The sequence below is a fragment of the Peromyscus californicus genome, unplaced genomic scaffold (assembly GCF_007827085.1).
Source record: "Peromyscus californicus insignis strain IS unplaced genomic scaffold, ASM782708v3 Scaffold_7__1_contigs__length_154581171, whole genome shotgun sequence".
Lineage (NCBI taxonomy): Eukaryota > Metazoa > Chordata > Mammalia > Rodentia > Cricetidae > Peromyscus > Peromyscus californicus.
Genome location: NW_026294595.1, coordinates 102,093,931 through 102,120,727, shown reverse-complemented (window position 1 = coordinate 102,120,727; position 26,797 = coordinate 102,093,931). Strand labels below are relative to the sequence as shown.

General features: G+C 49.2%; 1 protein-coding gene across 1 annotated transcript; it reads left to right on the top strand.

Annotated features, from left to right (window-relative positions):
- The first annotated feature begins 531 nt into the window (after window positions 1-531).
- Mal (mal, T cell differentiation protein) lies at window positions 532-26,607 on the top strand. Its single transcript, XM_052724835.1, has 4 exons — window positions 532-720; window positions 18,883-19,050; window positions 20,519-20,644; window positions 24,835-26,607. The coding sequence occupies exons 1-4, from the start codon at window positions 628-630 to the stop codon at window positions 24,907-24,909; spliced, it is 462 nt and encodes a 153-aa protein (XP_052580795.1). The 5' UTR covers window positions 532-627; the 3' UTR covers window positions 24,910-26,607.
- The last annotated feature ends 190 nt before the right edge of the window (window positions 26,608-26,797 follow it).

Sequence of the window (26,797 nt, the reverse complement as noted above, 5' to 3'; positions counted from 1 at the left end):
TCATCACTGCCACTGTCAGCCAGCCCTCCAGGAGCTACCCCCTTCCCTCCTTCTGGCATATAGCTCCCCTGCCAAGTCTCACACTCGCCCCTGTAACCCCCAGCCTGCCACGGAGAATGTGTCCTCCGAACGCCTGGATGTGAAGGTTGCACACATTAACGCACCTAGGGAAGACTGGAGACCCAGTTAGAGTTAAAGAGATGAGGTGCCTAAGTGGGGAGGTTTTGGATAAGTTATTGATGGATAGTGGTCACTTGCCTGGAGTGCAGCACAGGGAAGTGCCGCCCCAGAGCCTCTCCACCCGCTCCCCGCTCCCCACGGGCAGGTGGCACCCAGGGGTGCGACAGGAGAGTTCAGACAACCGCCCCCAGTCCTGCAGACCGTCAGAGAGCACCCGTTGGGTTTCAGGGCGGCGCCCGCGGGGCAATTCAGCCTTGTCCCTGGGGCAGTGGACCCGGGCGGGGCGGGTGGCCGGAGCTCCGCCCTCCTCTGGCCCAGACTCTTCAGTTCTTAACCCACGCGCGAGGGCGCCGCGGCCACTGGGCTCTGCAGAGCGAAGCGAGTGGTCAGCGCGGAGCCGGAGGTGCGCGTGTCCCATCCCAAGGCCGACGACGCCAGCTCGCAGGCATGGCCCCCGCAGCGGCTTCGGGTGGCAGCACACTGCCCAGTGGCTTCTCGGTCTTCGTCACCTTCCCTGACTTGCTCTTCATCTTTGAGTTTGTGAGTGGTAGCGCACCCTGCGCTGGGAAAGGGACTGGGTGGGATATGCTGCTCGCTCCCTCGAGGGTTCTGCACCGCTGTCCCCGGCCCCACGAGCAGTATGGAGGGAACCGAATCCAGAAAGTCTCCCCATCTCTCGGTGGTTTGTTCCTTTCTAAAATAGCGGATTGATCTCCCAGGCAGGTGCAAAGAAACTTCTTCCCCTACCTCTGCTCCTATCGGAGCGCAGCTTCCTTACAAGGTGCCTGTTTTCCCCACCCAGAGTCCCTTTAAGTAAACAAAGCCAACCAAAGACCCCTCCATGCGACCGACAGAGATTTGGAACAGAAAGAAGCCAGGCTCTTCTGGCATTTTGAAGTTTTGGGGTAAGAGTTTGTCTCTGTGGCAAATTTAATCAGGGAGTAAGAAAAATAGAGGCTGGCGCTTGCTTGGCTGTGGTCCTTGAGCCCTGTGTGAAAGGAGGGAGGAGAGAGGTGAATTCTGTCGCCTCCCTTGGCTGACCTTGAGCTGACTCTGCACCTGGGCTGGGTTCTCCTAGCCTTATACTCTAGAACCGCCCCGGTAGCTTGGAGAAAGTTTTCTCTTGTAGGCTCCTGGTAAGGTGCTGAGGCTTCAGAACTCCTTTGGTTTCAAGTCCCCAGGGGCCTCTCAGGCTTGCCTGGGCAGGAGGGTGTTTGTTTATTCTGTGGTGTGGAGACAACATCTCCTGTGCACCCACTGCCCAGAATCCTTTGTGTGGAACATTGGCTTGGAAAAGAAAATGTAGGTGATTTTAACAACAGGATCCTGGCTTCTAACAGCGCATGGTTAGGAAGGGAGAATGTGGACCAAAGACAGTAGGCTCCCTCATCCGGGGATGTCACTGAAATTGAGATGAGTGTTGAGTTGAAACCAACCTGGGTGTTTCTGAAGTGACTTCACACCCCAGGCCTAACCAAGACCAAGGCTATGGAAGCAATATTTGTAGGAGACCCTGCACATCACCGAGCCAAGCTTCACACCTCACAAATGAGAGCACCTAGACCCAGAACTGGGTCAAACTTGCCCAGGGTCATCTAGGTCGTTAGCAAGCCTTCCAACCTTGAGTTCCTTCCATGATCAGGGTTGCCGAGCAAGCCCTGGAGCAGTGCCAACTGAATGGATTTGACACAGGCACCTGGCCATATGGGAAAGCACCCCTGAGTGCTCTGGGAGTACTTGTCCTTATCATCTCTTAGCCTGTGTTTGCCCAATATTGGGACCTGGGAATAAGTAATGGGTGACTCTTCAGAATTTTACAAAGAGGAACCTACAGGGGCCGGACCAAAAGAGAGCATGTCTCAGCCTGAGGGGTGATGGGGCAGGGAGGTTACACACACACACACACACACACACACACACACACACACACACACACACACACACACGGGGGGGGGGGGTGAGGGGGGGCTGGTGGTGGCAGGTCCACAACCTCCAAGAGCACATACCCACTTTTTAATTACTCAGTATGACAGAAAGACTGGTTCTGAGGAGAGGGACAGCCCAGCCAGGCAGGACAACCAAATCTACAGAGAGGACAGGAGGACCCCATCATCCCTGTAAAGAGAGTTGTGGGTGTGGAAAACCTCAGCACTAGGTGTTTAGGGAAAATGCACCCCCACTGAGTGCTCCCCATCCTCTACGTGGTGGCAGGGGGTTCTCGAGTTCCCTCTTGACCCGAATCCTCCCTTTCACTTGTTTTAAAAGTGTGTCTCTTCGACCTCAGCAGTTGCTCTCTGTCCCCACCCTCCCACACCCGCCACCTTCTCGAGAAGCCTTTGGTGTCTCACTTGCCATCTTTGAGTCTTTCTCCCTCTATGGATCAGGGCTGGGTTTACAGGATGCCTTGGGAGAGAAGGGAGAAAGCAGACACAGTCCTTCAAGTGCTCCTCAGCATAGACTGTACATACGAAGAAATAGTGTCTTGACAGAGAGCTGGAAAATTAAAAGGCTGGAAGAGGCACTGACCGTGCCAGGGGTGTTTTCTTAAACTGTGGAGTATTATAAGTCAACACCCAAAACACGATGATAAAGTGGGCAATGGCTTGGACAGACATTTCTCCAAGGCAGAAACACACATGGGTAATGAACCCATGAAACGATGCTCAGCTGAGTTAGTCACCAAGGAAAGGAAATCAAAGCCACATTGAGGTGTCCCCTCCTACCCACTAGATTGGCTGTTAGTTTTAAAAACAGGTCCAGCAGCAAAGACCACAACAAAACTCTACAATACCACTCCCTGGATGGACCCTAACAATCCAGGGTATGGCGGAACGGTGACTCTTGCTGTTAGGAATGTAAAGATGTTCGGCTAATGTGGAGAGCAGTTTGGTGGTTCCTTCAACAGTTACCTTATGGCCCAGCAATTTCACACCCAGGAATACGACCACAGAATTAAAGCAGAAACTCAAGTGAGAGTGTGTCCACACATTCCCACAGCGGTGCTCACCAAGGTAACCAACGGGTAAAAACAGCCGAAAGAGCCACCGGACAGGTGGACCTGGCAAGCACAATGTCACCTTTCCCTACAATGGAATACTGTCTGGACGTAGGAAGTACCCATCGACGCTGTCAAGGTGATGAGCCTTGAAGGCAGGCAGATGGAAAGGATCACACACTGTATGATTCCATATACACAAAGTACCCCAAACTGAAAAGCATGGAGACAGAACACAGACTGGTGATTTGCCAGAGACTAAAGGGAACAGGCATTGGAGAGCAATTGCTCAATGGGTGTAGGGTTTCCCTTTTGGGTGCTGAAATGTGTTTTAATTAGATAGAGGCAGTGGTTGTAGGATGCCATAAATGTGCAAAGTGCCATCGACCTTGTCAGCTTGAGATGTCTGGTTGCGATCGATACGTGAATTTCACCTCCATTTCTTTGGTGGTGGTGGTGGTGGTGGTGATGGTGGTGGTGGTGGTGGTGGGTTTTTTGTTTGGTTGGTTTTTGGTTTTTTGAAACAGGTTTCTGTGTAATCTTGGCTATTCTGGATCTCGCTCTGTAGACCAAGCTGGCCTCAAACTCACAGAGATCCACCGGCCTCTGCCTCCCAAGTTCTGGGATTAAAGATGTGCGCCAGCACCGCCCAGCTCATCTCAATTTTTAAAAAAGCAAAAATATTAGGAAAATTTCAAATAGAACAGAAAAGTATACATAACACTTTATCAAGCATCCATATAATTATTGCCCAACTTTCTCATTTTTTTGTCTCTTACTTGCTTCTTGGTTTTGAGGAGCCTCAGTGATCTGACATGTTGTCTCTCCAGCCCTTATCTTGCCCTCTCTCAATTCTCCGTCCTCAGGAAGATCCAAGGCTGAAAATGTTTATTACTGCAGCACTCTTCAGACTCCATTGTGTGCACAATTATGAGCACGGTGCTGCTTTCTGGTGTTACACTTGTGACAATCGTATCACACTGGGTGTGCCCTTCTGTAGCTCCCAGTAAGTTTTCAGACTTATACCTGTTGCCATTTTTTAATCTATTCTTCCGTTGTTGGATATTTTGGCTGTTTCCAGTTTGTTAGTTTTAGCTGCTGCAGACAACATTGCCAGGAACATCCTGGTAATCCTTGCTGGAAATTTCTCCCTAAATGCATGGAAATTTGGCAGCAGGGTCCCAGGGCATGAACATCTCTGTTTCTCATTTGTCACCACCCTGCTGTCCCAAACGGTCATTCTAATTGACACGTCCCAACAGTAGATTTCCCAGGAAGCTCATCCAGTCTCTCTAAGCTTGATACTAACACCCGTTCAGTTGTCTTCCAAGATCCTGCCTCCCTAAAAGGACCTCTGTATTGCATACACAAGATTCAGGCTAAACCTGGACCTTCTCTGCTCTCACCAGTAGCATATGAAAGTCCCCATTGTTCCCCCGTCCTTGTCACACTTGGTAGCATCAGCCTTTGTGAGTTTTCTGCTCATCCTGTGGGTGTTAAATGCCTGATTATTTTTCAGTTCTGTAGCTCGAGTGGATGGTGCCTCGGGGTTCAGTTTCCCATGTCTGAACTCTCAATAGCCTGGGAGATGCTGATGTCCAGGGCCAACAGGCTGGAGCTACCCTATTCCCCAGACAAGGGAGGACAGAAAAGGATCGTGACTCCCGGTGGGGCTGGCATCTTTACCCTCCATGCCCCCATCCCAGAGCCCCTGATCTCTGTAAGATCCTCCAGGGTAGTGAAAAGCAGGCCCAGCTCAGCAGGGGACCACATCTTTCTGAAAAGCCCGAGAGCCACAGGCAGTGGGGAGACAGATGCAGGCCCATATGGGCCCAGGGGTGACATGTTCAATGCTCTCCCCTTCAACACCTCAACCCAGGACATTGCTTCTGGTCTCATCTCCAGAAAAGTCCCTGCCCAGTAAGAGACTTTTCCTTTTGTACCCCATAATATCTGTTTCCTTCTCCCTCTCTTTCCTCTTCCTGGACCTCTCCCTCCTCCTCCTTCCCTCCCTTCTAAGCCAGATGCTTCATGACACTCAGGCCACCATTCCTTGGGAAGGAAATTAACACAAATGCTTTCAATTCTTAGATGCCCCAAGCCTCACAGAGGCAGTTTCTTCCACAAAGTGCCGGGAGAGAACCCCACCTTTACTGTCCTTTCAAAACTGTGACAGACATGCTGGAAATACCACCATCACCCCCTCCATCCCCTCCCCAAGAGGTGGGCTGACATCAAACTTCCTGGAGAAGAGTGCGCTGAGAGCCGGGTGTGATGGTTCATGCCTGTGATCTTATCGGTCAGGAGCCAGGAATTTGAGGCCAGCCTGGGCTACAGAGTAATAGTCTGTCTTTTTAAAAGAAGGATAGTAGGAATTCCAAAGGTGACTGTTTATACCCCCTGTGCTCCTCAGCAGTGTGGGGAAGGAAGCGGGGCCGGTCCCTGGTGACAACTGGTACCTGCAGGGTCATATTTAGGGGTGGAGGCAGGATGAGAGAACCACCTGGAACTGGTTTGCAGTACTGACTCCTTCACTGAACTGGACCTGTTAATTATTAAAATGATGGCTTTCTGAGTCACGGAATAAAAAGCAACTTTTTATTGTCTGAAAACGACTAGGCAGGTCGTAGGTTTTCAAAACCTGGTTGAGGAAGAGCCAGCCCAACACAGAGCCATGACTGGGTCATGAGACGATGAGCAGCAGTTTTCTGACTGTACCAAGAAGCCTGCCTGTCAGAGCACAGTGGATGGAGCATCACAGAGTGAGTCTGAAATTACAGGTTCAGGTGGAAACTGAGGCTCAGAGAGGGAGCCACTTGCCTAGGTCGCTGGGTCCACAGGGCTCTGGGGACGTTTCCTATAGTGAAGACAGATCCACATTCTCTACACAGTCATGGAGAACTGTTTCTTACACCAAAGGTGTTCAGGAGCGGGTAACTCTACCCGCGTGGCAGCCCTGGGAAGGCTCGGATCCCCCCTCTCCCATCAGGGAATGAAGGGACAGCTCGAAGCCACCGGGTAGCTGGTGGCCACACCACCACCACTACATAGAAATATACTTAGTTACTATGTCCAAGAAGGATAAACCCTACACAGACCACTGACTCAGTGGGTGTGGCCGTGTGCAATCCGGGCCAGCCACCCTTCAAGACTTTTCTAAGAGTGGATAGAATAATGGATATTTGTCAGTGAGAGGCAGGGGTGGGGTTCTTGGGTGTCCTGAGGTTCTCAGAGGTCCATGGCATGGACACCCTCTGTTCCAGAAAAAAAATTTCCTTGGCATCCCTAGGGAGTGGGGCTAGCCTTACTTGACCAGCACAGGACAAAGGTACTAGGCCTCCTCCAGGCTGTGTGGTGGTGTGTGTCCTGTGTTGTGGGGTCCTTTCTGAGCTGTTAGAGGGGAGCACTGCCAAATTCTGCCCCAGCATTCTACTCCCCTCCTCTCCTCTGAAGACGGAATTATAGAGGTCTGGGGAGAGGTGTTCTTGGCTTTGAGAAGTGGCTTTTCCAGTTTTTCAAGGGCCAGTGGCCTGCTTTGATCAGGAGTCAGTAACCCTGAGCCAGGCAGGGTCATCATGCTGCACCATCACAACGGAGTTACGTTTTATAAAACTTGCCTTGGAGCAAAGGCACCTTCCCTGCCTGAGAGCCCCCAGGAGGAAGGAGAAGGAGGACCCACGGAATGAAATGCTGGTTGGGGAGAGAAAAGTCCGCTCTCAGCTGGTTGTTTGTGCCTGTACCTGCTGGGCAAGTAGAGAGACCCCGGTGCTGCTCACCTGAGAATGCCTGCACTTTGCTTTGGCACCGGGACCCATCACTGAGAGAAAGGGCTGGAATGGGCGCTGGGCCAGAGGCGGTCAGACCTGAGCTAGACAGAGCCAGAGGTTGACTCTTGATGAATTAAACACTTTCTGGTCTGTGGTTAAGATCTCCCCAGCCCAGGCAGTCTCCATCTTCCTCCTGAGTACTCACATGATCGGTCCCTGGGTCTGTCACGATTCAAGACCTGCAATCCTAGAGGAAGGCGCTAGTAGAACACTCCAGTAGCCGTCTCTTATGGGGTCAGTGAAAATGAGGCCAGTGGTAAAGGCGCCCTCATCTCTAAAGCAAAGCACCATGGGGGAGTGTGGCTGACCCCTTCCCACAGATTTAGATTAATACCAAGAGTGAGGAACAGACAGCAGGTCGTGATGCGCTCTAAATCATGAAGCTTGGGTCCTTCTGCATGCTGGTAGGAAGGTTTAGTTCCCGTTGGCTTCTGGCTGGGCACCAGCACTGGCATTTCCCAGAGTCATTAATTCACTCCCTGCCTCACAGCCTCAGGCTCTGTGTGATTACTGCCTCACAAGTGGGTAGTTTTCTCCTCTTATCTGGGCAAAACAATCCCAGTGTGGATCACAGGGACACACCAAGGTCCTTGGGCCTGTGGAATGACAGGAAAGCCTTGTTATGAGTTGTGACAGATCAATATACTTGGGCAGAGGAGAAAAGCCATGGGACACAGCTAAGAGGAGGGCAGGAAGCAGGGCAGGTCCCTGGGAAACTCTTGGCTCAACTTCCAAGGAGGCCCCTGAAGGCCAAGGTACAAGTTTCAAAGAGTGGGCACTCGGGGAAGAGCCAAAGATGACATGCCCTCCACCCGATAGAGAGAATAGGGTGGACCAGGTTTGTGCCCACAAAAGAGGGCATGCTGCCCCTGGATGATGTTCCTTCCTTTGTTTTGGGGTCGTAAACACAGACCTTGCTATTCTTTCCTGGGAAGGAACAGAGGTTGCTGCCACCATTGTCTCAGTGACAGGAAGTGCAGACAGGAGTTGCCTCCCAAGCCATCTCCTCTGCCATTCCCTTCCTGTCAAGAGCCTGATCCAGTTGGGAGCCAATGAGGACCAATGGACTAGTCTCCTCTCCCTTGGTAGTAATAGTCCGTGGCCATGGCCAAAGCCCATCCCAGCTACAGGGTTGATTTCATGGTAAACGTAGTGAGAATCCGTGAGTAAATGTCGGATTCATTTTTGCTGCTGTGATTAAAAATATTGTAACAAAAAGAAACCTAGAAAGGAAAGCGATTTCTTTCAGCTCACCATCCCAGTTACATTTCGTCACTGTGGGAAACTCAAACAGGAACTTCAAATTTGCTTGTCCCATTATATCCACAGTCAAAAGCAGAGAGAAATGAATGCACACATTCACTTGCTTGCCTGCTGGTGCTCAGGCTCAAATACACCCTGCCTAGGGTATGGTGCTGCCCATAGTGGCCGAGGTCTTCTCACATAGGTTAACTTAATTAAGACAACCCCACAGATAAGCTTACAGGCCAACCCACTCACTCCCTTCTTGACACTTTCTTCCCAGGTGAGTCTGGGTTGTGTCAGGGTTGACAAAGCTAACCATCACAGCATCATTAGGCAATTTGAGTGTAGTGTGAAGGCCACAATGTATTCTTACACAAGCTAAGATAGTCATGACATGACCATGTGGTAAAATCTTACAGAACTCCTCATATGCGTGTCTGTCATTGGCTGCAATGTCCTTACGCGTACAGAATGCATACACATAATTCTTAAAATAACATGATATAGTTGTAACTCGATAGCTATTAGGTACAATTATTGTCAAATGGCTAATAATTTAACCTCTGCTCTGGGATCAACTGGTTTTCCTGTGCCCGTAAAGGACAGCATGGAGGGGTCTAGCCAACCTTCACCATCTTCTCTGTTTCAAGACCTGGCAGGGTAGGATGAAGCCTGAGGACAGGTAGGGCCGTGAAGGACACTGGTGTGTATCCCAATCACCATGTCCTGCACAGGTGCTTCCTGTGGGGCCTTCCCAGTGGCTCTTTTCCCATCAGGATTTAACAACTGAGCTAACAACTCCCTCCAGCCAGCTTGATGGGGCGGCTAAGGAAAAGTGGGTGTGGTGGCAGGCAACCCCATCCTGCCTTTTGTCCTGGAGACTGGGTGCTGCCCCAACTGCTCTTGGCGACGCTCAACCAGCCTTTGCCAGGATGGGTGGGGAAAGCTTCTTTGGGGATTCTAAGCATGACATGAATTGCTGTGTCACCCCCCAGGCATAGGGACAATTACCAGTGGGAATGGAATCAACCTTTCCCAAATGTGTGACAGTATACAGACTGTCTGGAAAGGGCGTAGGTACAGGGAAGGGCACACGGAAATATGCCCTCACATCCCTAAACTTCTGTCCTGTCCTGCAGGAGTGGGGTGACAAGGTGTGCATAATAAGATGAGGAAGCCAGTTCTCGGGTATCAGGCCTTTTGAAAGCAGCCACAGGGCTCAGTGGGTGGGGGTGTATGGCGATGCTCCCCTTTCAGGAGTGGCCCTTCAGTCTCCCCTGTCTCCCTCACCTGGAAGTCCGCTCTAATAGCACTCTTTATTGATGCTGAAGCCATGTTCTTCAGGCTTCTGTGCGTGGCTTGTCTGGAGACCATGCTCAAAGACTGGGCACTCGACAAGACTTGTTGGAAGTAGGATTTGTTCTCAGCAATGTTGGTAGGAAGGAGGTGGTGGCTTTTCCTACCTGGCTAGCATTTATAGATCACAAGATGATCTTGACTTCAAGAGCAGGTGAAAGGAGAAACTGACGGTGGCCACCGAGTCCCAAGGGTGCCCCCAGGCCCCCAGGAAGTGTGCTGGGACTCCAGTGGGTGTTTTTGGATACCCCCTTGTTTGTGTGCTCACTGAGTTACCAACCCACTGACGATGCCTGTCAATACCTTTTGTTTTCTAGAGTTAAAGCCACTCTGTTCTGGTCTAGTGCCTCCAAGGACTTTTGTCTTTTACAGGTGGCTTGCCTGGTATTTTTTTTTTTTTTAACAGAAACTCTTTGCTTCTGTTTATCTTGTTGGACACAGCCAGTGGGTGTAGGTCTGGTACAAAATTTTCCATCTAAATGAGACCATGCATGTGGAATTCACCTACACTGGCCAGTCAGAGGGGAGCTTTCATTCATTTAGGGACTGGCAGCTCACCCCTGACTGGGGAGGAAGCTGGGAGTTAAGTAAGCCACATTTCCCTATGCAGGTGGAAAGGGACAGAGGACTTCCCTGACACTGGAGGGTGGAGGGACTGCAGACCACAAAGGGGCTGTTCCCACTCTCCACCCACCCCCTGTTAATATCAGCTGAGGTCCTAAAGTCAGCCAAACAGACCTAAGGTCCCCTAAATCCTGCTCTTCCCTTCAGATGAGGTGGAAGGACTCTGTCACTCACTGTCTAACCTCCTCAGGAGGTTAAGGGCACAATGAATTTCCCTGGAGTAAAGGAACCTGCTGGTAAAGGGGTCAAAAGAAAAGAGCCACTAGTATAGGTAAACTGAGGCAGGTCTTCCTCCTAACACACCCAGTGCTCACCCTAACAGACCCAGAAGTCAGACTCCCAATAAGCCCGATCCCCTGCATAAGACTCTTCTGATTCCTTCCTCTGTCCCCTGTCCCCAGGGGAGGGGACAGTATAGGGCTGCTGTGCAAAGTACTGGCTTCTACCTGTCCTGGCCTTTGAAGTGTCTCTCTGATCACCTCAGACTTTCACCAGCTGCCTGAGTCTACACTGGAAGACTCGGAACTGTTCTCACAGGAGACAGGACTACAAGAGGGACAGTGAGATGGCTTCGGCACTCCTGAGCATGTGTGTGTGTGTGTGTGTGTGTGTGGTTTGGGATTCAGAACAGGGCCTTTTTCACGCTAGGCAAGCACCCTGCTGCATCCACATTCCCTGGTGTGTGCCTGTGAATAGGCCTGGCTCCCTGGGTGTGCCTGCCACAGTACTGACAAGGTCACCCTCGGTGCCTGTTCCGAGAATGAGAGAGCAATTGGAAGAGTGAAGAAAGGCCGCCCTTGGACTCCGGAGCTGAGTTAACTAGAGAACTTCCCGGATTGTTTGCTTCTACTCTCTGAGCCTCATCCCTCAGAACAAGCAAGGGGGGCTCAGGCTCCCTCCAAACTTACTTTTCAAAGGCAAAGCCAAGGAACCTTGGGAAGGCTGCAGTGTTTAGTAGCCAAAGGTGTTGCCCTGACCCCCCTCCCTGCCCTCCAAATCCTTCTCCCAAGACCTGATCCTCTGTGTCCTCCTGACCACCCAGGCACTTTGGTGCCATCTCTCTCCTTACCAGTAGCTCATCTTTAATCTGCTTCTCTACATAAGAGCACATGCTATGCAAGTGTGTGCCCAGGTTTGTGCATGCATGCACACAAACACACATTCACACATGCACACATACACATGAACTTATGTGGATATACATAAGGCACAGATACACTTCTATACATGTGCATATATATATACATACATACATATATACATACAAACATACATGCACACACAGAACAAGAATGTCCCCTGACTTGACTCACAAAATGATTCTTTTAGCCAGTTCATCCTTAGAAAGGTACCACCTGCTGGAGAACACAGTGATTATACTGTTCAAGTCACCATCATACATAAAAATCTGGTTTGTTAGTTAGGTTTACTATGGCTGTGATGAAACACCATGAAAGGACTTGTTTGGCTTATATATGCCACACCACAGTCCACTGAGGGAAGCCAAGGCAGGAACTCAAACCGGGAAGAAACCTGGAGGCAGGGGCTGACGCAGAGACCATGGAGGAGTGCTGCTTACTGGCTTGTTCCTCTTGGCTTATAGCGTCCAGGACAGCCAGCCCAGGGGTGTCCCCATGCACAATCAATCACTAATTTTAAAAATGCCCCGTAGGCTTGCCTGCCTGCAGCCAGACCTTATGGAGGCATTTTTTCAGTTGGGGTTCCCTGCTGTCCAATGACTCAGCTTGTGTCCAGTTGACACCAAACTTGCCAGTCCACCCACTGCTGACATAATTCTTGGCTACTGAGAGAGTGCGTGCACATGGCCAGTAGAGAGTTGGGGCTGCCGTTCCTGGTGGCCTCAGGACAGCATTCATGGGTATGGAGCCTGGCAGCCCTCCCAGAAGCCTGGGGCGTGCCAACTGGCACCTCTCGGCTGATGAGGCTATCTGCTTGGTCCCTCCCAGGGGATAAAGGGCAGCCTAGTATTTGGTGCACAGCCTAGGTTCTGTGGCCCATTTCCTTGACTTCCCAAGAAGTCAAAACACAAACTCCTGGCCCCATTTACCCATAAGGGAGCTAGCTGTTGGGAGCCCTGATGCCTGACTTGAGGGTGGGGGGATTGCATGTGGGTGGCATACTCTTTGGTTCCTATCTTGGCATGTTTCCCTGGTAGACATTCTGCTGTGGGGACCCTGACAGCATATAGTAGTGCTCCAGGAAAACAATTAGAGAATTTGAACAAATCCTTGACATTAGCTTTAGTCACCCAATCCCTACAGTGGACCAACTGGGATGAAACGCTCTTTCAGCTCCACAATGATAGAAACTCCAGCTGAATCTCAGGAATGTCCTGGAGAATTCCTTTCTTCCTTTACAAGTGAGCTCATTGTTAGAAAGACGGCCTTCACATCTTCATACCCACTACATTTCCTTAGGCAGACACATTTTATATAACTTTCAGTTTCGAGGACACCATGCTGTTTTTTAATGTTTATACAGTCACTTAGGTTTTTTGTTGTTTTATTTTATTTTATTTTTTTTTACAAGATCTCATGTATCACAGGCCAGCCTAAAACAATTATGTAACTGAGGATGACCTTGGGCTCCTGGTCCTCCTTACAGTGCTGGGATTACAGGTGTGTACCACCAGGCACAGTCCATGCGGGGCTAGGGTGGAACCCAAGGCTTCATGCCCTTTAGGCGAGCACTATCAACTGAACTACACTCCCAGTTCTTGAGGTGACTACCAGCTCCAGTAATCCCAGACTTCAATCGCAGCAGAAGCCAGCCTGGCCTACATATCCAGACCGTGTCTCAAAACAAGACAAAACAAATCGTAATGGATTAATTATTTAACTCCAGCTCCCATCAAGTTTTCAAGGGAGCAGTTACACACAGTGAAATCACAGCCTTTGGGATTCTGATGTGGGCGTAGGTGAGGCTGCTCTACTCCACAACAGGAGATTTCCACTGACGCTGACTCTTCATAGATGTGGTGATCACCAGTTCCCAGACAAAGGAACAGAAAGGCTAAGTAACTCACCCAGGGGCACCAGGTGGCCTAGCTGGTATGTGACAGAGCTACAATTCAAACTCGGGAGCTCTAGCCTAAAGTCTGGACCCTTGCCCACTCTGGTCTGCTTCCTACAGGTGACTCGTAAGACAGAGCAGAAGGCCAGCGGGATGGCTCAGTCTAAAGTTCTTACCACCTAAGCCTCACCACTGGGGTTCAATCTCCAGACCCCATGATGGAAGAGAAGAACCAATTCTCAAAAGTTGCCCTTTGACCACTGAATTCGCAGTCACACACACACACACACACACACACACACACACACACACTAGTAGTAAAGAAAAACCAAACAGTGGGGATCTTCTTGGGGTTCAGATGAAAGCTCCCCCAGAGGCTATCTCCTGAGGAGACCATTTTTCACGAAGACCATTTGGTTGAGTAAACCATGGATAGGAACCCTTTTTAAACCTTTGGAAACACGTTGTTGCCTTCTGAACATTATCCCTTCAGCTCTTCTCTTGGCACCCAACACCAGGCAGTTCCCAGGCCAGCATTCCCTTCACAGGCACAGCCCTTCACTCACACTCAGTGACGCTGTGTCCTGGTGCTTAGAGGACACCCAGCGATGAGCTGGTCTCGTGCATAAAGCAAGACAGGGATGGAAGCATGAAGACAGAAAAAGGATGTTCCCAGTGATATTTTGCATCAAGAGGCCAGACAGGACCAAGAACAGAGTTCTTGTTGGAAAGCCCACAGGACCCTGAGTCATGACTGGTTCCTCTTCTGCTATGTGAGGAACATGCAGAATACCACCTGAAGCCTCATGTTATGAAAACATGTTTCCAGCCTTTGGCAAAGGGCCCGGGTTCTCTGTTTCCTGTCCCACAGTTCTGCCTCTCTCCAGTTGATTCTGACCCTGGACCTAGGCCGGGATGTTGTTTGATTTTTAAAGGTATCCTAGCTCATTTGATGGCTAGAGCATCAACCCAGGTTCTATCCCCACTTTCCAGCTTGGAGCGCTGGGACCCAGAGGGATGGTCAATCCATGTAACTCCCAGGTCAGCAACCTGGAGAGCTTTACTTGAGACCACTGTTGGCAGCTCCTCTGCCTCTGCTATGATGGAATAGAGGTGGTAATGGGGGAGCCTGGCTTTCACGTGAGCAGACACCAGGACTACACCTCCGCCTGGTTATATAATGTTTTCTTTTTTTTTTTAATAATCACCTCTGTGTCTGAAGACAGAAAGCTGAAAGACATCTAGAGTTTTCATGACAAAGGGAAATGCTCTTGAACCCTCACCTACCCCGCTGCTCTTGACAAATATTTGGCTGGTGGGGTCCTGAAGCCAGGCCTGAGAGGATTGCTCACTGCCCAGGGTGCCTTATCTCCCGGGCGTGGGTGCTGTGCTTTCTCTCTGTTTGCCCTCTGTACAGCCTGAAGGTGGAGTGGGGTGCAAACAGGCTTGGGCCCCCATGATTCATGCTGAATATCAGGTCTCCACGGCTCACCCTTCCTCCAGCCAGGCTTCTGCCACCCCCTTCTCCCACATGGTGTCTGGCTTCCCCACCCTCCGGAGCCCTGAAAAGTGCTACAGCATCCCTTCTTGTGACATACTCTCTGTCTCCCTCCAGAGAACCAGTTGTAACCAGCTGAGTCCACCTTCCCCTCCAAGGCACCACTGAAGCCATACCCTAGGCCAGCTACCTCACCTCCTCAGAGCCTTCTTTTAGCCTTCATTTAGGCCAGAAAAAGTAGCCTGAGCTGCGTCCAGTTCAGATTCAGGTTGTTTTGTTTTGTTCTGTTTTTCCCCAGATATTTTCATTGTAATTTGTAAGACAGGGTCTCACTCAGTAGTTCAGTCTGGCCTCAAACTCATAAGCCTTCCTCAGCCTCCTGAGTGCTGGCGTTACAGGTATCCACCACCATGGCTGAATTTTCCAAACATTTTTTAATCTGTAATTGGTTAAATCCATGGATGTGGAAGCCTTTATGCCCCACAGAGGTTGCAGCTGTCAATGAGGAGCTTGGAACTGACGTGAACAAAGGGCCGCTCTCCAAAGTGGAGAAGCCCTTTCATAGGCACCTTCTGGAAATACACTCTCTCCTTGGCCCTGTTCCCCTCACGTTCTCTCCTCATCCTGCTTGCCTTCTCAGTGGGGCTGTGAGCCTTTAAGCCACCTCCTCATATTCCCTCTGACCCTACTCAGCCACCCTCACAGATTCCTCCCCACTCCCATCCGGGCTCCATCCCGGAACAATACAGCCTTGAGGGGTATAGGGAAGACCTACTGCCAGACAGGAGGGCAAATGCCAGGGCTTGTGATGACGTCTTCGAAGTTCTCTGCCCCCAGTCTGAGGTGTAGCACAGACAGGAGGCTGACGAGGAATGCCCCAGGTGTTTAATAAAGCCCGATGGTCTTTGATAAGTTCACAGAGGCACACCATCATCACCACAGCCAACTCATCCTAGGAGTCAGTGGTACCTCACAAGGAACTGATGGGGACTGTGGTAGTACAGCTGTTTTCCAGAGGTACCCATGGAAGAGAAGTACTCACCTTGAAATCTAATTATGCTAAATATGATCATAACTGGCTAATGATTATAGAGTTTTGAGTTTATGAAAGTGATCTAAAGCTGGCTTTGGTGATGGTAGTTTGTATGTGTAAGTCTATTAAACACCTTTGAAGCATGGTCTTCAGCGCCTGAATTATACTATGTGTGGGTTGCATCTCATTAACAATGATTTTGTTGTTTGGTTGGTTGGTTGGTTGATTTTTTCTTGCTGTGGATTTTATTTGTTTGTTTGTTTGTTGTTTTGTTCTTTTGTTTTTCGAGACAGGGTTTCTCTGTGTAGCCCTGGCTGTACTGGAACTTACTCTGTAGACCAGGCTGGCCTCTAACTGACAGAGAACCACCTGCCCTGCCTCCTGAGTGCTGGGATTAAAGGTGTATGTCACCACCACCTGGCTCATTAACAATGTTTTAAGGAGAGCTGGCCATGATGATTTGAATCTGTAATCCCAACACTCAGGAAGTGATGACAGGAGGATTGACATGAGTTGGGGGCCAATTGACGCTACTTAGTCCCAGGCTAGCCTGGGCTACAGTGAGAGACCCTGTCTCAAAAACTGAACAGAGAGAAAGAAAGGGAGGGAGGGAGGCAAACAGAGAACTTTCTCCCAGTTACTCACTGTGGAACCTACTGCTGTCTCTACCATTCAAAGGGTAGGGGGGACAACTAATTTTCAAAAGTGTCAGTTTGCTAGGTGACATACCCAGAGGCAGGTCCTGAGGTCTGTCAGGGGCTGGAGGCTGGACTTGGGTGCAGGATGGGTTTTGTTCACTAGACAGTTGTGGACAAGCGTTCTGTCTGGACCACCAGGAATTAATGTCTCTGTCTCTCTCTCTCTGTCTCTGTGTGTGTGTGTGTGCGTGTGCGTGTGCGTGTGCGTGTGTGTGTGTGTGTCCAGGGACAGGGAGGGGAATCCAGAGCACAGCCCGATTCAGTCAGGTAGGCGCCCGAAGCTCAGAGCCAGCTCAGTGCTAGCGTCTAGGAAGACCTTGGCAAACCCTGCGTCATTTCACTCTGATACGCCCATTGCCCCGCCCTTGACTCCTTACCACAATTCCTGTGTCCGGCTCCATGGGAGACAACAGATTTTAAAGAGGTAATAGAAGATGCATAAAACACAGCCCATACTTCTGCAGACCAGGAACTGAAAACCATTTCGAAGTCTGCCATTTGCAGGTGGCCATTGTTTGCCCTAAAAGTAATGATATAGCCACAGTAAACATAAAACATAATCGTTACCTGGTCTACCTTTGCTGGCTGTGCTCTGAGGGAATTCTGAAATGTCTCGATCTGCTCAGCTCTTTGGCAGGAATCAGGAGAATGGATTGGACTGGAAGAGGCATACTTTCTTCTATGGCGTCCAGTGTCCTTCAAGCCAAGCCAATGAGATACCCATACACACTTCTGGCCCACAGGAGCCCACACAGATTTTACAGAAGAGTGCTTCCACACATATGAGCAACCCAAGCTGCTCCCAGAGTGGTTTTGTTCATAAGTCACTCGAGTTTAGCACAGCCATTTAACTATCCTGGATGGAAGATGGCTGGGTAGAGGATGGCTGGGTGGAAGATGGGGTGGATGGGTTCTCATGGCAACCCCTCAGGAAGCCAGCTTCTGCGATCAAGGCAGACTTCACTCCTACAACCACCTGATCAGACAAAATGCCTTTTACCTCTAGCCAGATGCCCTTATGTTGGGGGCCGAGGACTGTAGAGATGTACAGGACTCCCTTGCAGCATGCAGACAAGTAGCCTGACTTAGATTGACCCCAGGTGGTTATAAGGTGACAAGACCCCAGACCAAGGGCACTTGGAGAGAACTATCCCACACTGATGCTTATCTCTACTGACTAGATGGACAGACCTGACTGACCTTCGCATTTCTCTGTGCTGTAATCTCATGCCCCCTAGAAGCAGGTGCTATTCAACCTGCAGCACAAGGGAGTGCTGCCTGCCCTCAGCCCCAGCCGCTCAGAAGGAAGTGTCCTGCTCAATTACACAGCTTTCCAGACTTATGATTGCAGAGCCATCTCCCCCAGGTCCCAGCCCCGTCCTCATCTGCCTAGGACAGGGTCATGAAGCTTGAGCCAAAGAGTCAGAGAGAAGTAGAGAAAATCCCAGTGAGGCTGGTGTGGCTGGACCATCCCGGAGACTTCTGGAACCTCTTTTGTTCCCCTCTGAGAAGGGGAACTCTCCAACCCTGGAGACATCTCTTGGCTATCCCTGGAGTGTGCTCCTCTCACATCGGTTTTCAGCCATCTGAGAAACAAGGCTAACCTGTGGCCTCTCCACTCCAATTTCAATACAGACAGTCAGAAAAGTTCCTACAGTTGGGATCTAAGACTTCGGGTCTGGAAAAAAAAATGTCAATAACATAATGTAGCTAGGATGTTCATTCATTAATAACCTATAAAAAATCTCTTGCTACAGTCTTTTTTTTCTGTTGCTGGGGATTGAACCCAGGGCCTTGCAGTGGCTAGACAAGTGACCTCTACCACTCAGCTACATCTCCAGCCCTTGATATTTTGATACAGGATCTCATAGTGAAGTTTAGGCTGGCCTAAAACTTACTGTGTAGCCTAGGCTGGCCTTGAACTTGCTATCTTCCTACCTCTGCCTCCCCAGCACTGACTTTGGAGACCAATTGAGAACAGACACTCAAAAGAAGGGGTAACCCTTCTAATGCTAATACTAACTAATAGAAGTTCTTCCAATGATGAGTTCCTTTACCTTTACATGCCTCAGTTACCCCATTTGGCAAATGAATCCATTCCTCACCTCTACTACTGGAGTTAACTGAGTTAACAATATTTGTGAGGTGCTTAAGACAATACCCAGGGGTAATACAATGTTTATTAAATAAAAATGAAAATTGTACTTAAGAAATGAATCAAAGTAAGCCAGCAGGCAACGGCAAAAGTGAGATGGGAGCTCTAGCCTGCGGCCTTGGAAGATAAAAGGAATATTTTTGCTGAGGCGCATGCCCACCCTCTTTGTACCCTTTCTGTGCATCTGCTGGAGCCCTACTGTCCCTGTTCCAACGCTCTCTCTGCCTCCTCCCTGCAGATCTTCGGAGGCCTGGTCTGGATCCTGATCGCCTCCTCCCTGGTGCCCATTCCCTTGATCCAGGGTTGGGTCATGTTCGTGTCTGTGTTCTGCTTCGTGGCCACCACTTCCCTGATGGTCATGTACATAATTGGTACTCATGGCGGTGAGACGTCCTGGATCACACTGGTGAGTGCTGGCCCAGGGAATCTGTGTGTGGGGAGAGGAGTGGTGTTGGACCCCCATCACTGGAAGACTACTTTTCCAACCCTGAATGGGAGCTTCCTGGCAACATTTTCCAGCACAACCCAAAGCTGAATTGGCCTGGCCTTGGTTCAGATGCTTCCTAGCAATAATGGCTTCCCGCACTGAGGAAGTCAGAAAGAAGAGGCAGGATCCATGTTTTTGCTGCAGATTCTCATGGGGCGCTCTGATTTCTTATCTGCGATTGACTTTTTCAAACACAACCAGCAGCCCATCCCCATCCTCCCACCTGACAGCCATCAGGTACTCCTACCATCCAGGAGGGCTGTTGGCATCCTGGGAAGCAGAGTCCTAGAGGCTGGGCCTAAGCTGATGGCTCCTTAGGGGCCAGACCACGCTTTCTGCCTGACTCCTTGGTGACTCCCATCTAAGCTTGCTTCCCAGAAGACTCGGATGCCAAAAATGGCCTGTGTTCTTTCTTTTGTCCTAAGTTCTGCTTTGAGGCCCAGGAGACAGGCCTCAAATAAATACAAGGGGAACTTGCTTATTATTAATTAAAAGTGGGTTCAGGCCACTTGGCTAGATCTCTAATTCTACTTGAACTTTTGAAATCACTTCAACCACACATAACTTTGTTTTCAGTTCCTTTTTGCTTTGAAATATACCAAGAGCCAAAAGAAATAAATAAGACCAACACAACGAAATGGAAACAATGGAAATGGCCCAGGCTTCTCTCCCCCTAGACTGGACAAAGAGCCTACATGCTATCCAGGGCTGTAACCATGTGTAATTGATCTTGGGGTCCAGAACCAGTTTCTACCCGTTATCCTGTATTTGTTATGTTTCTTGTTGCTATTGAAAAATACCTCACAGTTTGTGGGTACAGTTGTTTTGGTGGGGAAGGGTTAGCTGCGGAAGAGGTGAGGCGCTAATCACATGGGCCAGTAATCAGAAAGCAGAAGGGCAGACGCCTGTGCTCGGCCAGCTTCCTCTTCCTTATTCAGTCTGGGACCCCAGCCCATGGGATAGTGCCACTCATATTCAGGGTGAGTCAGCCAGCCTCAGTTAAGCCTCTATAGAAACACCCTCCTCCAGGACACACCTGGAGGTGTCTCTCTGAGAAGATTCTAATCTTGTGTCAAGTTAATAATGAAGAGGAGCCAGCACACACCCCAAACTTTCCCTTCATAGTACCTCAGGGAAAACAGTCCCTCAGGGAAAACTGCATCTTCTTCCACTAAAAGACTCAACGTGGAACCTGCCCAGGGAAAGGAAAGTTAACTGGCAGCCATCAAATCCTCTGAGAGAAGCTGGTGGACTTGGGGGCTATGGTGTGGTTCAAAGGGAGTGGTCAGGGGCGAAGGCGGAAGCAGGGAATTCAAGGACTGTGTCTCCATGTCTGGGTTGGGGTGTCTCTTTCTTCTCCTCTCTGACACGTCCTTCTCACCCACAGGATGCAGCCTACCACTGTGTGGCTGCCCTGTTTTACCTCAGTGCCTCAGTTCTAGAAGCCCTGGCCACCATCACAATGTACGATGGCTTCACCTACAAGCAATACCATGAAAACATCTCTGCAGTGGTAAGTTCCCTGCAGCCCTGCACCCGCAGTACACAGAGCAAGCGTGGAGGGTCACCCAGCCCACACCTCTCTTTTCACAGTGCAACGTGTTTGAAATGAAGTCACACCTCCCCCAAGTTTGCGAAGCAGTGAAGCCCCCACGTGATGGGCCACGACTCCCTTAGTTATTTTCTCAGGGCTGCATGGTCCAGGGTCCAGTGGGCACAGGGGCTCATGCTAGACGAGCTGTGCATGGGCAGATATGATTGTATTTGACCCTCAGAATGATCCTGTGGGACCAGTGACATTGTGACACCCATCTCACAGATGGAGAGGCAGCCCGGACCCTTTCCCAAGACTGGCAAGCATCAAAGTCAGGGTCTTGGCCACCTGGGCGTGCTTTTAGTACCAGTTCCAAGCAATGAATTTGGCCATTTGGGTCTCGTGACCCTCCTTGAGTGTTGTCCACAGAGGCATACAGTCAACACAATGGATGAGTTTTCTTTTTAACGGACTAGATCTGAACAATAAGGAGTAAGAGATCATGTTTCAGAAAGAGGTGTTTTGTTTTGTTTTGGGTTTTTGTTTTGTTTTGTTCTTTTCAAGAAAGAAGAGTGGTACCCTTGCAGTAACGCATTGATGCACTTACTCAGAGTCCTCAATATAAAACTTATTTCTAACTATGGGTGGCATAAAAAAATGAGTTAGAAATAGTACTTCTCAGGTTTCTAGAAACTGACCTGTGAATCATGCAAACCCCAAAGTGGAATGAACTAACACAAAGCCTGCACCTATGGAAAAGAGGTTGAATGCAGTCTACCGGGATGTGTCGGACAGCATGCTTCTAGAGGGAGAGTGTGTGGGGGTGGGGTGGGGGCGAAGGTTCCTCAAAGCATTAACGTTATAGGGTGCTATCCAACCCAAGAGAAGCAAGAGAAGCTGTGTGCTCCCCTTAAGCAGCTTTCATGAACCTGAGCACCTTGAGGTCCCTGTCACTACCCTCTCTAATTGTCCTATGTCATGGAACACTTTCCAATATGGAGTTTCCAAACAGCAGCATAGCCAGGCAGCATGGTGACTTCTTCCCTGAGGTTGGTGACCATCCTCTCTGCCTCCATCTATAATCATTGTTTCACCTGCCTGTTGGAGGAGCACCTCAGACCTCTCCCCTTCCTAACCCACAAGCCTTCTGAGTTCACAGCCGTCCAAGCATTTGACAACTCCCCTCAAATTCTTCAGGACAACACTAGTTTGCTATAGACTAGATGTGGTTGGAGTCAGTCCATGACGGAGAAACCTAGGTGGATTGAATTAAAATTCTTGCCCACTGAACAGGTTGAAAGTTACCTGGCTCTATTACATCCCAACTTCCCAACTTTTCATCAAAAGGCAGTGTTCATCCAGACAAGTGCACAGTTCAGGTAGATGTATTGATGAATTTTCAGAAGATGAATCTTCCTATAATTAAGAAATAGGATACACGGGGCTGGAGGGAAGGCTCAGCAGTCGAGAAAGAGTGCTGCTTTCACAGCCGTTCCCAGCACGTACATCTAGTGTGTCACAAGTGCCTGTAACCCAAAGTCTGGAAGATCCAGACCCTCTTCTGGCTTCCACGGGCACTGCACTCACATGCGCATACCCACCTACAGGAACACAGATGCTGTATTTTCAGTACAGTATGTTTGAAAGAACCAGGATACAGGCCTTGAGGTGCATGCCAGTGGTAGAGCATTTGTCTGGAATGTGCAAGGCCTCAGATTCCATCCCCAGCACTACTAATGTATGTGTATGGGGGAGACAGAGAGAGAGAAAGAGAGAGACAGACAGAGAGAGAGAGAGAGAGAGAGAGAGAGAGAGAGAGAGAGAGAGAGAGAGAAATCTCACTGGCCTTATCACCATCACCTCTGTTACTAGCCAGTTTCTAACACCCAGTTCAGTTTTGCCTGCCTCTTGAAATGTAATTATGCAAGGCTCATTCTTTTATGCCTGGCTTCTCTCTCCCAACCTTATGTGTAGGAATCATCCATGGGGTTGGGTATAGATGCAGACTGCTTATTACATTGCTGTGTAGTATTCCATTGTAGGCCTTTCACCACATCTACTCTTCCACTCCAAAGCTGATCCTGTCCCCATGTTTTCTTGTTAGACTTGTATAGACATGCACATGCCTAGCCATTTTTGCGCTAGAATCAAAATTCAGAATGTCCTCCTTTGGCAAGTGCACTGGGCTGGAACTGATAAGGTGACATGTGAACCAGGTTCAAAGTAGAGCTATTTCCATTCACAGTATCCTCTGCATTGGTACCCTGGGAGGTGGCACCATCCTTACTCAGGAATTAACACCTGATCTTGGAGTCTCCCCCACGGCACCCAGGCTGCCTTGTGTTCCCCTCTCTGGTCCTCATCAGGGCCAGTTTCAGCTCAGCTTCTTCACTGTGACCTTCAGTGACAGTAAATGGAGCTTTTTCATCAGAAAACTATCCAGGGTCAACAAAAGTCGACAGAGGGGAACTCAAGATTTCTGGAGACATCTAGATCTCACTGTGGTGGACAATCATGGCAGAAGTTCACAGAGAAGGGTTTCTGAAGGTCAAAATGTGTCTCAGCATGTCCTGGGCTTTAATATCCACTGAGTACCATTTCTTAATCACATTTTCAAACTAAATCTTTACTCTCTGTCCCTTTCAGAACTTCTGAGGGGCTTCTGCCAAGGGTTCTCCTTGGGCCTGAAGTCCCACCTGAGGGGGACAGGTGACTTAGGTAGTTAGGAGTCCCCAGATAAGTTCTCAGAAATTTGTCACTAGCTAACTTGGGTTACACATCGCCTCTGGCCAGCGAGGGTGGAGCGTCCACCCATGCTTGAGTGCCATGGCTGCTGTTTACGAGCATTTCCAAGACTCACAGAAGCGTGGCCACCCTAAATGGTGTGCCTGAGCTGGAAACTTTTGACCCCTTGCTCAAGGTCACAAAACCAGGTGCAAATATTGGATTGGGTAGGCAAGCCTTTAGGGAGGTCAGCCTCTGTGGGGACACACAGAGCCCAAGTGAGCACAAGTCACAGGTAACAGTCCAGGGTCTATGTTCTCATTGCCAAAGCGACAGGCTGTATCGCCTCATCAACTCCTCGGTGCACCACTTCCTGCTGAGAGAAGCAAGTGCCTCTCCTCTGTCTTGCTCTCTACTTCCCAGGAAGCCTGGTTGCCTCACTTGTGCCTGGAAAATGAAGAATCCAGGATTAAGAGGAAGGGTCCAAGAGATGGAAAGATGTCCCAGTGGTTAAGAGAGCTTGTTGTACAAGTGTGAGGTCCAGAGTTCAGATACCAGAACCCACATACCAAGCTGGATATCCTTCAAATGCTGTAAAACCCTGGCACTCAGTGGACCACTAGTGCTCAGTAGCCATCAGCCAGGCTGAAAACTGCAAGCTTTAGGTTTACAGAGAGACCCTGCCTCAAAGGTAAAAGGCAGAGAATCTTAAAGAGGAGAATGTCTGATGTCCTTCTATGGCCTACATATGTACCATGCACACACGTGCACACACACAAGATTCATGCACAAACATACACAGTAACACACACACACACACACACACACACACACACACACACACACACACACACAAAATTTTGTTTTTCAAATAAAAAGGTCTGCAATCCCAGCACTTGGGAGGCAGAGGCAGGCAGATGTCTGAGTTCAAGGCCAGCCTGAATTCCAGGACAGCCAGGGCTACCCAGAAAAACCCTGTCCCAAAAAACACAAACAAAAACAAAACAAATCAATAAAGGGTCTGATCAAGCACAGGCGGCATGGGGAACTTAACCGGAGCAGCAAACTCGGGCATCCCGTCCATGAGGTCATAGCCCAGTTTCTAATGTCACAGCTTGGAAATACCGGTCTTGGTCTTACTGGTGTAGGGAGAGAAGTTTTTCAGAGTCACTGATACCCAGCTGTGATGTCTATGGGAGGTAACTTTGATGTCTCCAGTCAGGTCAGATGACCCTAGTGTGACATGGAAGACATGTGTAGTTTGCACACCAAGACCAAGGCAGCAAGGTTAGAGTACCTGGGGATCTGGGAACACTCACGTGTGCCAGGAAGCAGTGGCAGTCCACACACCGTGAATCTGTCCTCCAGAGCCACATGACAGCCCTCATAGCCCCATGTGCCCCACCCCACTGACCTCACACTAACAATCTTCCCTCTGGTTCCAGGTGTTTGCCTACGTGGCCACTCTGCTCTACGTGGTCCATGCCGTGTTTTCCTTGATCAGATGGAAGTCTTCATAGGACGGAAGATCCAGAGTTGGAAACCCAGATGGCATTAACTGACCAGCCCTTCTCCCCCATTAACTTCCTAGAGCACAGATACGACAGTGGAGGAAAGAAAACCAGCCAAAAAGCAAACAAAACAAAAACAAAAGGAAGCCATGTTCTGTTTCTCTTGGGTGTCATGTTTACCTTCTGTCAAGGGTTAAGGGCTTGCTGTGTTTAACCTCCGGCTGAGGGAAGAAGGAGCTGTCTTGCCAGGGGTCTCTGCCCTTGACAGGGACAGTGGATGGGAACTGGGAACTTTGATCTGAAGAAATGACGATTTTCCCCTTGACCCTAAGAACATGTCTTAAGAATTGCCTCTTGGAATTCCCCACAGGCTCTTTAGAGCATTCATCCATCTCCTGGCATGTCTTAGTCTTTGTGGATAGTCTGAATGTCACAGGGACTGAAATTCACCCAACAGAGGTCTCCAGATGTTCATGGTGGATGATGAGCCCCTCTGAAATACTTTATTAAATGCCTTTATATCTTGCTTCAAAGGTATGGGGGTAGAGAGGTTGTTTTTCATTCTCTGGGATCAGGGACACCTTCCAGTCAACTTCTTCCTGCAGAATCCTTTGACTTAACCTGACTCTCAAGGGACATTTCAGATGTGCATGCTGGGCCACTCTTCCCCAGCTTGACTCACTGAGGACCCCACCATCACAACAATGTCCACCAGGATAGCAGCTCCCTTGTAGGGAGATCCTAGGGTGCTCCACCTTTTTCTTTCAAGACACAGTAGTCTGCTCAATTAGAATTTTCTCAAGTCTTGAGAAAACTAGCTATGGGCATTTCTTCCCTCTCTTCATAAGGCTGATCTAAAATGCTCTGTCTGGGTGTCTGTGGTCTCTCAAGGTGTGTGGACACATCTTCTGACCACTCCTTGGGGGAGAAAAGGGACCAGACTGCAGCGTGAAGAGACAGGCAATGACTACTTGTGGCTGCCATATTCCAGGTTAGGGACATCTGACCTGAAAGGAGAAAATATGATAAGGAAGGATGTGGAGAATCTGGAAAGTCAGATTCCCCCTAGGAGATCTCACCTTGACCCCACGGCTTATAGAAATGAGTGATAGTGTAGAGTCGAGCCCCAGACACAGTAGGAGATGAGCGCCACAATTAAATTGGATTTGGGAATTTTTCTACCTTGGTTCTGAGTATGGAACCCAGGGCCTGTGCATGCTGGGCAAACACTCTACTGCTGAATCTCACCCTCAGCTTCACATTGGGTCTTAATGGCACGTCCAGGAGAACATTTGCTATCCCAGCATCACTGGTACCCAAATTTGCCAGTTTTTCCACTTTACACAGCCAAAATTTCATAGTAAAACATAAGGAAAAGATTAGGTTGGGATTTATTTTTAAAATTTAAAATATAAACTAGGAGATGATATGAAGTTCATTATAATGTTTAACAAAATTTGAAACAGTGTTGACTGGAAAGTTTTACATTTTCAACAAAACTGCACTATAACATTATACTAACCAGCAGCCCAACATGAATGAGGATCACTTTTTGACAGGAGGGAGGGAAGGAGAAAGGAAGGAAGGAAGGAAGGAAGGAAGGAAGGAAGGAAGGAAGGAAGGAAGGAAGTCAGGCAACTAAGATGAATTTCCCAAGGATTTCTCAATGTTTCAGATTTTTAATCATTAAAAGAAACTTTCATACAATCTTCCTCTCTCTTTTTATTGCAAATTGCTGTAACCATAGAAACCTGGATTAAAGACCATGAGGATGGTTCTGACGTAACTCTCACGCTTTCTATCCTGGGTCTGTGAAACTTTGCAGTTTCTTTTCTTAATCTTTTAATTATTCTTTGACAATTTCACACATGTATACGATGTATCATGATCACCTCCA